The sequence below is a fragment of the Apis laboriosa genome, unplaced genomic scaffold, assembly GCF_014066325.1.
Source record: "Apis laboriosa isolate Shangri-la unplaced genomic scaffold, ASM1406632v1 scaffold43_cov150, whole genome shotgun sequence".
Taxonomy (NCBI): Eukaryota; Metazoa; Arthropoda; class Insecta; order Hymenoptera; family Apidae; genus Apis; species Apis laboriosa.
Window position 1 is genome coordinate 1,224,833 of NW_025223292.1, and position 14,866 is coordinate 1,239,698.

The following is a 14,866-nucleotide window of genomic DNA, read 5'->3' on the forward strand; positions in this document are numbered from 1 at the left end:
AAAACTTTCGATCACAATTTGAATCTCTATTAAAAATTTCATAACAAGATTCAACCAAATTCCATCGAACAAACTCCGATAGAAATTCCTATTATTAACGACAAAGTTCCAAATTCTTGCAACCCTTGTGAATCCTCTCATCTCGTCCTCACATCCGTGAAAAACTCGACGAAGCCAAAATGAAACGTCACAAAGAGGCTGGTGTTAGAAAGACAGGAAAAGTGGGTTAAAAGAGTAGAGCAATCTGTGTGTTGGTGTGGCAACCAAACGCGAATACAAATGCGAAAAAATGAAGGGAAGAGTGGGGGAAACCAGAAAACGAAACTAGATGATAAGAGATAAGGAGAGGAGTTGAATAGGAAATGATAAAGGCAGAAGAAAGAAGAAGCGAGACGTCACCGAGGGGCAAAATAGAGAAGAAGAATAAAGAGAAATCTTTCCTTGTTTTTTCGTATAGTGTGATTCGGCGGTTGATGCGCCAATGTACAGGGTGTTCCTTTTAATTTTATCATGGAACACGTGTTTTTTTATTTTTTTTTTAATTTTTCAATTTTAAAATTCGTTAGATCACGTTAAGATCACGAGTAAGTAAGCGAACAGAAATTTTTCTCGTGAAAATTTATATTCTATATATAGGGTGTCTTGAATATAATAATCAAAATTGTATCGTCTATTTTTTTTTTTTGTAAATTATTATTATTCACTTCGTTTTAGTGGTATTTGAATATTGAAAGAATTCGAGAAGAGAAACGTGGAATAAAATATTTGGTTATGGAAAAATAACAATACGTGTATATAAATTCTATTTTATTCTACTTTTACGGGAGTCTTCTTGAGAAAACAGGTCGAAGAATATCTTTTTTTTAATCTATGAATATTTTACCTTGGATTCTTATCGTGGATCACTGATAGCTCGGTATTAATATTGTACGAATTCTGCTTGCCTTGAAGAAAAAGAAGGCATTATCTGTTATTAATATCTTCTCGAGTTCTGTCTATCTTTAATACTTAGAATTATTCGGAAAACTTGAAATCAGATAACACGATAGATATTCATCTATATAATGGGTCACGAATTTTATATTATTAAATCGTTCGATGAATCGAGGCATTACAAAAGAAATACATTATTTAGTTGCAAAATTTTTGTAAAAAAATTAAAAATAGTTCAAAAGTATATAAAAAATTAGAAAATTTATAAAAATTAAATTTTCGATATACACGTATGATTTATTTTTAAATGTATTTCGTGAAGCGTGTCGAAAAGTATCTTTTTTTTATTTTATCTCAAATTTTCATCATTCGCGAAAAATCTATATGGTATGGCACGTATAAATATTATATAAGAATTCTACTTTGCTTTCAAAAAGAGGAATTTATATATTATTCAATATTATACAAGATCTGTCTATCATTAGTATTATTATTTTCTAACATTTTTGTTAAAGATGGAAAAAGGTAAAATTTTTCTATGATAAAAAATATATATTTTTTAATCATCTTTCTTTTAAACGATAGAAATAATTTAGTCAACAAATCGGAATGATTTGTATGTAATTAAAATAGGTTCTCAGATTGAGTCTTTGATTTAAGATTCTCTTTGTAACGAGATTTTTATTTGAGGTTTCTGATTGGATGGAAATATCTAAATTCTTTTGAATTCTTCGTGCCCTATCGTCAACCATTCAATCCGTCAAAAATGTATTTATTCAACAATCGACGTATAAATGTGCTTTTATCGTTAAACATTATCATATCAATTGGGAATGAATTCCTTTTTATTCTTCCCCTATTGTCAGCTATTGATTTTTCGATTCGATATCGTTCTGTCTTTGAAACGTTCACATTCATCAAAAAGAAAAAAAAAAAATAATAATAATAATTTTGTTACAAATCTCATCTCAAATATTTCTATTAAAATAAAATTTGTTTCCAAATTCAAAGAAAAATAAAAATAAAAATAATTCCAAACATTTGAGAACCAATCAAAATCCTCAAAGACAATTTCTCCCAAAAAACATTCTCACAAAAAACATTCTCACAATAAACAATTCCAAACATTCAAAACATACACATCTCATTATTCACACTCAATTAAAATCCTAAAAACCCTTTCGAACAAGACACCTCGCAAATCTCTTGCAAAAACCAAACCCAAACTCAAAAAAAAAAAAAACACTCTCAAATATATTCACACAATAATAACATTCCAAAATCCTCGAAACAATAAATTCAAAAAAAGAAAAAAAATACCAAATTCCAAAAAACTCCAAAAGAAACCACCTTGTGTATACACCCTTCATCTTTCGTTGAAACGAGACAGAAAGAGACGGGGCAGAAGGAAAAAGAGACGGAGAAAGCTCTGCGGCAACCCGAAGCTTCTCCTCACTTCCTCCCACGCGGTTGCAAAGCCTCGTTGCGCGCTCGTGAATTCGCGCTCTCACTACTACGTATCCACAAGCACACGCACACACGCGTAACAACACATCCAGAAACGAGAGTAACGAGCCTGCGTGTGCATGCACTCGCAGGAGAACGCTCCTGGAGGTGGTTGCTCGCGATTAGTCACGATTCTGGCCGCCTCGGCATCGCTCCACGTTACACTCCACTCCCGGTGGCGGATAACGCCGACAGAGATACTACGGTGCGAGAGAGGAGGAGGAGGAGGAGGAGGGCAGCCTCGTGAAATTTGCACGTGTAACAACGCGTTCGCGTGTTTGTTGTACGGGAGATTATGTATGAAACTGTATGAGGGCGTTTGAGGAAGAGGTGCGCGCGCGCGCGTGCGACGCCACGTTTTCGACACACGGAGAGGAGCGTGTTGTTTATTAGATCAGTGTAAGCCAGTTTGCAGTGACGCAGCGGGACGCGACAGTGGACACCTTGGCTTCGTGGAGGAACGTGAGAGGTAGATTTCTTCTTCTTCTTCTTTTTCTTTTTGTAAAATTTTTAAAGGTTTTTAGATTCGTTTCTTTGGTTTTTTTTTTTTTGAAGAAAAAAAAAAAGAATGGTGCGATTTCGAAGAGTGCGCGTTGAGGAAAGATTTTTGTTTTTAGACAGGGTTTGAAGAGGTTTGTTTTAGATTGATTTAGATTGTGTTTTATGTTCTTCCTTCGTTTGAAAAATTGATTTAATTTAATTGATGGTTTTTGTTAGTTGTTTGTATATAAGAAAGATTAATTGGTTGGAAAGGCTTTTTTTTTTTTTAGATTGGAGAGATTTTAGGTGTTATTATTTTTTTTTTTTGTTATTTTGAAATTGTTGTTTTTGTTTGTGAAGTGCAAGAAGAATTAATTCATCCTAATTTTTTTGGCGGAATGATTCGGTATTTTTTAAAAATTTTAAACAATTTTATAAATTAAAATGATTTTTTGAAATATTTCCAATTATTTTTCATCTTATAGAAGTGAAAATTAATAATAAAGTGAACGTTTATCAAGAGAGAATTTGCTACAACGAAGAATAAGGTAATTATAATAAATTCAAGTGCTCGAGACTATTCTGTAAATTTTCTTATTTTCCTTTTTTTCGATTTATTCTTAAGGATTCATTTGGAATGTTTTAAGAATAATAAATTGACAATAAGAGTGGAAATGATTGCTGGAATCGTTTTGCTAAGAAATTCGTGAAATGGTTATTTCTAAGAATATGAAAGTTTCGAAACATTTAAACGTTTTCAAATTATGAATGTTTGAACGTATAATACTTTGTATTTTCTCTTTATTTAGAAATTGTTGTTTGCGTCCAACAAGAGTATACAAAAAGAGAATAAAATTTATTTATTATATAAAAAGAAGGATTTTGAATTCTCAAGATTTAAATATTTTTATTATTTTTTTTTTCAAACACAAATTATTACCTTAAATTACTTTATTCTTCGTTATAAAAAATTCTCTAGTTATTCTCTTTCAATAGTTATTCACATCACTATTAATTCTACTTTTATAAATAAAATTTTAAATAATTAGCAAAGATTGTAGAAACATTTAACAAATATCTTTCTAAAAATATCATATTTTTTTAATTTTCTCAATCACCATTAAAAATTATTCGAATAATTATGAATTTTTATTCAAAACAATATAACATAAAAAATCTGTTATTAACTGGAATAATGATTGGATAATAGGAAAGCCACGAGAATACTTTTGTAAGAGTTCCTTTAGCCTCTTCCGTGTTTAAGTTTACTTTTGATTCTATATTCAAATCACGTACACGTGAAGGGAAATTTTAAATTGTTTCGAAAGGGGTGGAACAAAGGAGAGTTGGTTGATTTTTGCGATGTGATTAGTTTCCAGGGTGAAACACGCGAAAGGTATATAATAGAGGGGGTGATACGATTTAGGGTATTTATCAAAGGGGTTGTTGATAAATTGACTCATATTATATATATCTGAGGGTTGGTTCTAAATTTAATTAACCTTCATTTCAAATAAACTTGAAAGTAAGTTAAGAAGAATTTTTAAATCGAAATTTTTTTTGGAATCGATTTATAAATTAATCTTTCGATATTTATAATATTCTATTCCTTTTTTAATCACAATATTCTATAATATAATTAATTTTTTCGCTATTTCATTTATATTTTATTTATATCAATCCATCTTTTTCTTTAAATCTTTTTTCTTTAAATTTTATAATCTTGATTGTAAATTGAGTTGTTTGTACTTGTAATTATTTTTATTTTTGGAATGGGAATCAATTTTAAGAGAAATCAAAATATAACGATATAAAAATAAACGTGGGTGATGCAATTTTTCTTGGTATTAAAAATCGATCGTGACCTATTTTCACAATATGACTAAACATCATCGATAAATCCATAATCGTGAAATTTGAACTTTGCTTTCAATTCATCTACAAATGAATCTTTTTTCTTCCGTTTAAATTCATTGGATATCCATATATAATAATCGTAATCAAAATTTGTACGCAATTTACAATATATATTTATAATATTTATTTTGTTAAGTAATTTATGAAAAAGTAACGAAGTAAAAATTGATATAGTATATTTGATTTAAAATTGAAGTGATCTACTTGAAAAAGAATTTAATGATTAGGAAAAAAATGTTTTATCATGTCTAAAATTTATTCGACAAAATTTTACGATTCTATGCTATAAATAAAGCACTTGTATCATAAAACTCAAGTATAAAATACGAGATCTAAACAAGCTAATTCCAATATATTCAAACTCAAGGAGATTTTTCGAAACATACATATATACATATATATATTAATAACATAAAAAATCAAATATACAATATCCAATGACAGTTACTTTTCAATTATTTATTCAATTTTTAATAAACATTTTTAAACCTCTAGTAAAATTTGAAGGATACATATACCTATAAAATTTATTGATTACACGCAAAAGAACCATTTCCATACACCAAATGTCACACAATTCTACGTATATCTCATCTCATAAAAATGGAAACAAAAAAAAGAACATTTCTTCTTCCCTAACATAAACATAAGCACATTACTGACGATAATAGCGATATATAACCTAAACTATGTGTCGATTTTTCATACGAAACTATCAAGACCACGTGCATGCACCCAACCTTCAACTTCTTTTTTTAGCTCGTTTATCATCTGTCGCATTGTCTAAGACGGAACCTTTCTTTCCTCGAAACTTTTCACATCTTCCACAAGATGTAGAAGACATCTCAAAAGTTAAGATTTAAGATGATTGAGGTTATGGTGATTTCAAGAAAATCCTTTTTCTTTCGCAAAAATTTTCATTTCAACTTTATTAACGAATTATTAACGAAAAATAGTTGTTGCATCGCAGTTTCAGTGTTGTATCTGCCGCCAGCAAATTATTGGGCTCGAACAAACAAGTCGAGGCTTTATATCGAAGCTAAATAATTTATTCATTGTTCGTCGAATAAGATATAATTCGTAACTTTTCCCTGATAATTATTCAACACGTTTGCTTCTACACATTTGTTCGTTGTTCAAATGATTCGCTAGATGTACATATCCAACACTATCAACTCTATGCGATATATTTTTCGTTATAATGACGAAAATTTTTGCGATGAAAAAATTATAATACCGTTGTAATTGTAATCTCAAGAATCATAGGTTAAGCGTTTTATCGATTTCTCGAACTTCCTGTACATCGAAATCGACACAGGAAGGAACTCATACGACGACCTAATGTTATTGTTAGAACGCGTCCACCGCATTGAGACGCTATTATATAAGAATTATATACACACGGGTACAAACGTGACCGATATACATTCGCGAGGAATATAAAGCCGGTCTTGTTCGTGTGAATCGGGTGTTCGAAGTCGTAGCAAGACGAAGTCGTAACGAGGAATTATACGACCGGTCACGGGCTCTTTTGTCGTGAATTTACGACACGCCAGGGGCTATGGAGGTTCTGGTATATTTAATGAGGCAGCGCCGAGATGTTTCTTGAACCCTTCCAGTTTTAAATGTTAGGGGAAAAATTCCCCTTTGTAATTTGGAAAAGAAGGAAGATAGGAAGAGAAAGTAAGTTTTTTCTAAACATTAAAAATCTTTCGAAAAGGATATCGAACGATGATATTTAGAAATTTTTTAAATTTACGAAATATTGGAAAAATTTGAAACGTCGAAGATTTAAAGCGAAACGAAATGTTTGGATCGACCAAGATGTTATTTATTATCATTGAGGATAAGATCTCTCTTGGAGAGACGTTTGAAAAATGTTTGACGAGCCGTGATGAAAAAATAACTGGTGCAATTTATTTATTCATGGACAGGATGGAAAAAACTGACCAACGAAACTTTTTAATTTAACTTCGAGCGTGTAACTTCCTCCCCCGGATATAGAACTATATTTTTATCAATCCATAAATTTCGTTAATAACGAACTTCTCTTTAGACACCTTTATTCATTTACATTTGCACACGTTTCCTATGTATAAAATACATCATGTTGGGATATAATTTCAGGATATAATTTCACGCGACGAATAGCTCACATTGTTACGTTATTTCATGGTGAAATAATTGCGAACGCTGTCGTACAAAATTAATATAATTACTTTATAATAATACTTTATAATAATTACTTTATAATATAATTACTTTATAATAATTTTCATCGAGAACTTTATTTTGTACTTTCTCTAGTTTTGATACTTTTTCATTGTTCTGTGAATTATTTTATTAATTCAAAATCATAATGTTTCTTTCTTCGTTTTTAATAGATAATTAATAGATTGATTTCTTCATCATTATTATTATTATTTCCGTCAATTAATTCTAATTAATCAATCACGATGAAAAATATATATTTCTTTCATTAAATTCAAAATTTTATACAAAAAATCTTGCACTATTCTACATTTTTTAAGAGAAATTCATTCAATCTTTATGACTAATATCTCGTTATTTCCTCAAATCTTCCAAAAATACTAATCTCTCTCCATTCTAAATATAATCAATTCACTCGACTCGATAACTCGACTTTCGATCTTCACCCTCCTTCATCTCTCTTCATCAGCTGATCCATCTTACTGACCAATCGTACAAATCATCGTTCAATCCATTAATGGGTCACCACCGAAGACCCGAGCGTTCCGCAAAATTCCTCCGGGTTTTTCAACCGCGAATAACACAGAAGCCCGGAGCCGCTCAAAGCGGATAAAACCATCCGCTTCATTAGCGGCAAGCCTATCCCTTCTCCTCCTCCTCTTCATTTTCTTCTTCTTTCTTTTCTTCTCTCACTTCCTGTTTGCCCCGAAGGGAGCCTGACGAACAACGAGTCGAGGAGGTTCCATCGTCGTCGAGGAGGCCGACGATTCTTCAAACATCAACGAGGAGGCGAGAGTTCGAGGAGGAACGTGACGAGAAGGAAGCACGAGATCGGACCCGAGTAGAGACGAAAGATTATGAATCGAGAGCCGGCCGGGAGCAGAGGCGTCAACTGCTCGAGGAATCGGCCACGTTCAGGCCTCGTCAGGAGGAGGACAGCAGCTTGATTAGCAAGGAACACTCGTTGGAATACCAGAGCCAGACTCTCGAGAGTCAATCGGAGAGTCATCTGTTGCTCTCGGCCTCGTTGGAGAGCCTCCTCAGATCGGCCCCTGACAGCTGGCCAGGGAGCCAACACTTGGACAGAAGCGAGGGATCCGAGCGCAGCTTCAAAGAGACCCAGTACTCGCCCAAGGAGAGGCAGGACGCCCAGACCCAGACCGAGCAGGAGACAAAGAGCACCCAGTGCAGCCCAGAGCAGGCAGGTAGTCCTACGGGGGAGGAGGAGATCTCGACTGGTGAAAGCCCGTGCCGGGTGGCGAGGAAATATCATCAGAGCCCGAGACGCGAGGTCGAGACCCAGACCCAGGGGGAGAGCAAGAGCGTACAGTGTTGCTTGGACGAGTTGGGCGGTTTGTCAAGGGTGCTGCCGGAGTTGGGTGAATCCGAATTCGACAGCCCGTCTAGATCAGACAGGAAGGAGTCGAAGAGCGTTCAGTGCCTTCCAGGTGACATTCCAACCGTGATCGGTGTCTCGAGGTCGGTGGACGGTGGCCAATCGTCGAATCACGATCGAAAAGAGGCGAGGACACGTAAGGAGGTCGAGGTTCAAACTTATCAGGAGTCGAAGGCTATCCAGTGCAGCGATGACGAGCTTCTAGACGGTGAATCGTTGGACGGTGTGGAAGAGGGTTTTAAGGGGAAGCAGAGGGGAAGAGGTAGTTCCGGGTCGTCGAGCTGCGGCTCGCTTTGCGAGCTTCCTACGTTGGTGTTCGTTGACGAGAAGATAGACATGACGGTCACGCACAGGGATCACGATGGAAACGTGAGCTGGTCGAAGCATTGGGGGCCTGAGAGGTTGGTGGAGATCTACAGGGAGCCGAAAACTAGTCTTGGGCTGAGCATCGTCGGTGGAAAGGTGCGTGGACACGTTCCGTTGGTTAAAAATAAAAAGTCTCTCTGTCTTTGCGATGAATGTGTGTGTGTGTATGTGTGTGTGAGCGGGGATAGGATGGAAGAAGCGCGAGTGTGTATTTAGTGAATGGACTCTCGTGACCGTGATCCGTGAATATGATTCATCTTCCTCCTACTCTTTCCCCCCCTATATATTTTTCTTCGTCTTTTCCTTTTCCTCTCGTCGACAGAAGCTTGGAAGTAGGTTAATTGACGACGAGGTTGCGAGAGATGAAAATTTATATTAACGAATACGCGATATATTTATGAAAATTTTCTTTTTTTTCTTTTTTTAATTTTATATATGTGCATTACGTAATTTTTCTTAACCTATCTTGTTGCGTATCGTATATTTCTTTGCTTACGGTGAATAGCGTGAATATTACGAACTTAACGAGCGTAATTCTTTCCCCTTTATTAATTGGTCGGTTAACGATATCGTGCTAATGGTACCATGTCGCCGGCATTGATAATTTCAATCGAGCGTCACGAGCTTCTACGCTGTGCACATTGATACATGTCCATTAGCGTATCGTGAGTACGGCTTCAAGATATCGATACCGTTCGATTGAAATACCCACTTTCAATTATTTCAATATTATTAATTTCCGAATATTGTCATTTATGTCAAAATCAATTTTAAGGTAACGTCGAATTTCCTTGGAGGCGACGACGATAATTTTTTTTAAAACTAATATTTATCATTCTTTACATCTGGTAAATTGGATTTTTTCGAAGGAAATTAAGGTTGCTGAACGTGTCCCGATGGACGTGTTCCAATGATAACAAGGAAAATGGTAACAGCCTAGTAATCTTCTTAAAAGTTCTCTTGGGACTCGTAGTCAACGTAGAAGAAATTATATAGATTTAACGAAAGAAAGGAAAGAAGTAGACAAAAGCAAACGAGGTTTCTCTTTCTCAGAGATAAATTTGTTGGACCTCCCTCGAAAACAAATTTATTTAATTCCACCATCATTTTTAAATTTGTCTCCATCAAACGAGTCTTAAAAATCTTAACTTCGAAGACAATAAAAAGTTTCTACGAGCCGATTTTTTATTTGTGACGATAACCCGATTAACTATTCTTCGAATTTCTGACGAAATTTTATTTAAAGATTTATTTGATCTTCAAAGTTCAACGTTCGAGTAATGTCCAAATTCTCGAAATTTCTAATAAACCGAGAATTCTTCGCTAGATTTATTTACAATGAGCTACAGGATTTGATAAATGTCCGATTCTCTCTCTCTCTCTTTCTCTCTCTCCCTCGTAACTTATGAAAGTTTACGCTTCTCGTAAATTATGTAAACACGAAACGGAAGGAGATGCGCGAAACAGAAGATATCATACGATAGCACGATTACGATCTATTCGATAATTTTAGAGAACGAATTTCTTGGTCGAGAGAATTTTTCTCTTACATCGAGACACGGATGAAGCCGATTTTATTCGAGATCCCCACGTGTGCATGTGACAAAGTGCAGGCTTGCTCACCACGAGGTGTTCAAGGCCATGTTTTCAAGGAAGATTACATCAAGATTACGTCAAGTATATAATCTTTCCTTCGTAACGAACATTGTCCTACTGTTATCATGATGTAACTTCCAACTCTTTCTAGCTTGTTTCCATTCTTTTACAAATTAAAAAAAAAAAAAAAACAACAAAACACAACATTGCTAAAATGAGAAAATTAAATTAAAAAGATTTAAAATAATGAAAGAATAGAGGGAGAATAATTACAGGATTTTAAAATCATCGATTCAATATTTCTGGTTTCAAATTCTTCGTTCTAGGTCGATCTGCACAATGGCAGCTCCAGCAAATCACAGAACATATCCGGGATATTCATAAAGAATGTGTTGCCGAACAGTCCAGCCGGAAGGACCGGCGAGCTGAAGGTAACGTATGCGACATGAATTTCTATCCGTACACGTGTGCTCGCCGCGAGCGAGGAAAGGAGGAAATCGTTTTGTATTCCGTTCGTATCAATTCCGTAAGAACATTGAACTTGAAATTTCGTGGATACCCTGATGAACCGACCTTGACACGTATCATTACATCCATCGAGATGATGGAAATCGCGAAGCATTTCGAATTTTTTTTTTTCTCATTCGATCATATATTTTTGACGACCAGAAAAAATATTTATAAAGATGTAACAGTTGATAAACAGTAATTAATTCTAGCAATAATCGAAAACGGAAAGTAGAAAGAATATCGGATCGAATGAATTTTCGTTTTCAATTCTTGTCACGCGCCAACAAAACTTTCTCGATTAACCTAATAATGGAACCGCGAAACTGGCCGAACAATAAAATCCTCCATTCTTCGCTATCTTATACAAAATATCAATTATTTCTCTCTTCATATTATTCAATATTCAATATTTTTTTATATAATAATTTTGCAAAAAGAAGAAAAAAAAATTATGATTAACAATTCAAATTGTGCGCACTATTATTTACTATTTTCATCACGAAGAAATCCATTATATATTATTTATTCATTATATTTATTATATATACAATAGAGTCGAAAATGAAAAATTATATAATTATTCCTCAGGAGAATCGATTGCAAAAAAGACAATTCTTTTAATATTCATATCTTTTTTATGTAACAAAAAGAAGAAAAAGAAATGACAATTAACAATTCGAAATTCAAATTGTACGCACCATTATTATTAATACTTTTATCACCAAGAAATCCATTGTAGAGTCAAAAATGAAAAATTGTACCGATTTGTAATTACCTTTCACGAGAATCGATTGCAAAAACGAGCTGTTCTAACGATGAATCAAAAAAAAAAAAAAAAGACAAAAGATGGATTTAATAGACGGCCCTGCCCCCCTTTTTCTCGTTTACTTTCAGATCGGGGATCGAATAATCGAGGTCGATGGCGTGGACCTGCGACACAGCACGCATGAGCGGGCGGTTGAGGTCATCCAAGCCGCCGGAAATCCTGTCCGCCTTCTCGTCCAGTCTCTGGTGCACCTGGTGAGACCTCCCCACGACCAGGAAAATATCGATGTTACAACCCTTCCTCCCCTTCCTTTCCATTCAAATCCATTGTCATCGATTAAAGTCATTTGAATCTCTCCTACACGTTTATATATATATGTTGTATGCGTAGTTGCTATTTAAAAATTTTTTTTTCGCATTTTGCAGTGTTGTTGTTGTTGTTGTTGTTGTAGTATTTGTCCTTTTTTTATTGGTACAAAAGGTTCTGTCTGTTCTGAATTGTCCATTAATTTTTCGACGAATTTTCTCCAATTTTTTCCCCCCTTTCGAATATTTATAGTATATATATAGTATTTACATTTTTAAAATATAGCTTGATGTGTTATTACTCGAAATATATATTAAATTATATTCTTGTATCGCAACACAGATCGTTTGTGCAAAGTCACGAATAAAATCTTTTTCTTTTCATAATGAAAAATGTGAAAGAAAAAATTAAAAGTTTTGTCATCCAAAAGATAGAGAAAATGCTCTTAAAATGCTTTCTTCTTTCATTTTAATATATCAACCGAGATATAAAAACGCAAAAGCGCTTAATAACATGGTGCAGGGATTATGAATGAACCTAGAATTTTTCTTGGAAATCGCGTCAATCGTTTGTCTGAAATTTGAGATCGATCAGTAAGTTACTGAATAAGCTACAGGGATAAAAAGATAAATAAATGATTAAAAATTACATTGCTCTTTCTTTACACGACGATATCTCGGGAATCGAAAGTCGTATCGGGATAAATCAAAAAGAGTTTCAAAGGAGAAGAACTTCACGCTTCCAATGATCTTTCATTCCTTTACTAAAAATTACTATCTTCGAACTTACAGCTAAGTTATATTTTTAAATATTTTCTAATTTTAATACAGTTTAATCGACAACAATTTTATTAATAACGCAATTGTACGGATTCTGATTATAATATTTTGTTCCACTCTCGATTTTAATTTAACTTTTACAATTTCAAGAGAAACCTAAAAAGATATAATAAACCTATCGTTGGATTATTTTCATTCAATGACTTCGTACAAAAGGTTCTCATAAAAAAAAGATAAAAAAAAAAAATGGCAGACAGAACCCACTTTATTTTTATCTCTTCCTGATACAATAGTCTCCTATCAATTCTACAATTTCCTCTGTACTTCCGCCGCTAATTTATCGATTCTTCTGCTCCATCGATGCTTCCATTCTACACACATCTTTTATTTAATTAATAACTCCACTCCACCGCGCTTGTTACGCGTTTTCGAACGCGAAAGTAGCTCGTTTGCTTTCCGTGTTTCGAGCACCGTCGAGAACGTTCGATGACGTTTGCCAGCGGGCCCTCGTAAAAGAAAAATAAAATTGCATCCACAGTGTTGTACACTTTGTAGCGACGCCTCTTCGCCTATTCCGGCACGTATATGCAAATGCCTACGGAAATTGCGACTGCGTGCTCGATTTTCTCCAGAGTCTTTTTCTTTTTCTTTCTTTTTTCTTTCTTTCTTTCTTGCTATCGCGGAATCGTAGATTAAAATTTAAAGTTTAGTTTTCTTTGCAAAAAAAATATGCGCGATTCAAATTAATTTAAATATAATATTCAGAGATGTAAGACTTGTAACTTTTTTTTTTTAAATTTCAATTAAAAAGTATTCGAGTTTCGAATTAAAATTTAATTTGTCTCAACTTGGAACGTTCGAATTCGAGTATTTTTTTTCCTGCGTGCAAGGATTGAAATTTTAATAATTCAGTCGAAATATCCAAAATTTAAATGTCGATGAGTTTTTTTTTCAATCTAATCGCGTATATTTCATCTTTGCATTTATAAATTCAATGAATAGAAATTCATTGCTTGAAAAACTAGGTCGTTTGTATGCTCATTGTTCACCAATAGTTGCAAATTCGAACACTTCACACGATGGAATCACAAAAATTTATTTTTTTATTTCGAGAGGAATTGCAGAAAGGACGATCAAATTTTGTGCTATGTTTTCGCATGTAATCTGCCGGATTGCTTCGATAAAATACGTAAAATGAACGATTCTCTTTTAATTCCTCTTGTTACGAATATTGGGACAAACATGTACGTATACTAATACATGGAAAAAAAATAACGATTATATTCTTTGTTCTTTTGACGTGAAAACGTTTAATTCGTTATAAAAATATTTTACTTCGTGTAAGAAAAAAAAAAGTATTATTATTCAAAACTATAACGGATAATTTTATTTCTTTGGCTTTTGAAAAAAAAAATTTAACAATTTTGATAATATCACTCTTGCAATTCTTTCATTTTCCACTAAATGTGCCAATTGCATTTCTCAATTTACAAATTGCATCGATTACTTTCCTTATTGCGTATAAAATAAAAATCGATAAAATGTAAAAATAAAAAATATAGGATGGATGAAATTTAATATAAAGGTTGTTATGCTATACCTGTTTTTTTAATAATAATTTTTTTTAAATAATTTCTAATTATCCAATCATTTTGAATCTATTGCATTTATCTGAATTTTATAGGGGAGAAATAATTCATCGATGACTTGGATAATTAAAACAATGATAATATAGTTAATGGAGGATAGAAAAAATTAATTTTTTTTTTAACTTTACGAATCTTAAAAATCATTGTATTGCCATTTCATTTCCACAATATCCGCGTTAGACAATCAGACACAATTTTTCATCAAATCTTGAATTTAAAATTTTAAATGATACAGAAAAAAGAAAAGAAGCTATTGATTCTTTAATTTGACTATAATGTAAAACATAAAACGTAGATTTTCGATTTTAATTTAATAGTTTAATATTATCGATTTTTCTTTTTATCTAGATTCAGATTTAATTTTTCCTTTATAGATTTTTGTTGCATATAATTTTTATAATCTCATTAATAACAACATGTGTAAATATAAACCTAATTTTTGAATTTTCAC

At 33.2% G+C, this 14,866-nt stretch overlaps 1 protein-coding gene across 6 annotated transcripts in view; it reads left to right on the plus strand.

Moving 5' to 3' along the window:
• The window catches only part of LOC122716317 (inaD-like protein), a 113,852-nt gene that overhangs the window by 82,460 nt on the left and 16,526 nt on the right, over positions 1–14,866 (plus strand). For all 6 annotated transcript variants that reach the window (XM_043939280.1, XM_043939281.1, XM_043939283.1 and 3 more), the window contains 3 exons: positions 7,759–8,905; positions 10,732–10,836; positions 11,810–11,935. In XM_043939280.1, coding sequence (XP_043795215.1) covers positions 7,759–8,905; positions 10,732–10,836; positions 11,810–11,935 — 1,378 coding nt within the window. The remainder of the gene's footprint in view (positions 1–7,758; positions 8,906–10,731; positions 10,837–11,809; positions 11,936–14,866) is intronic.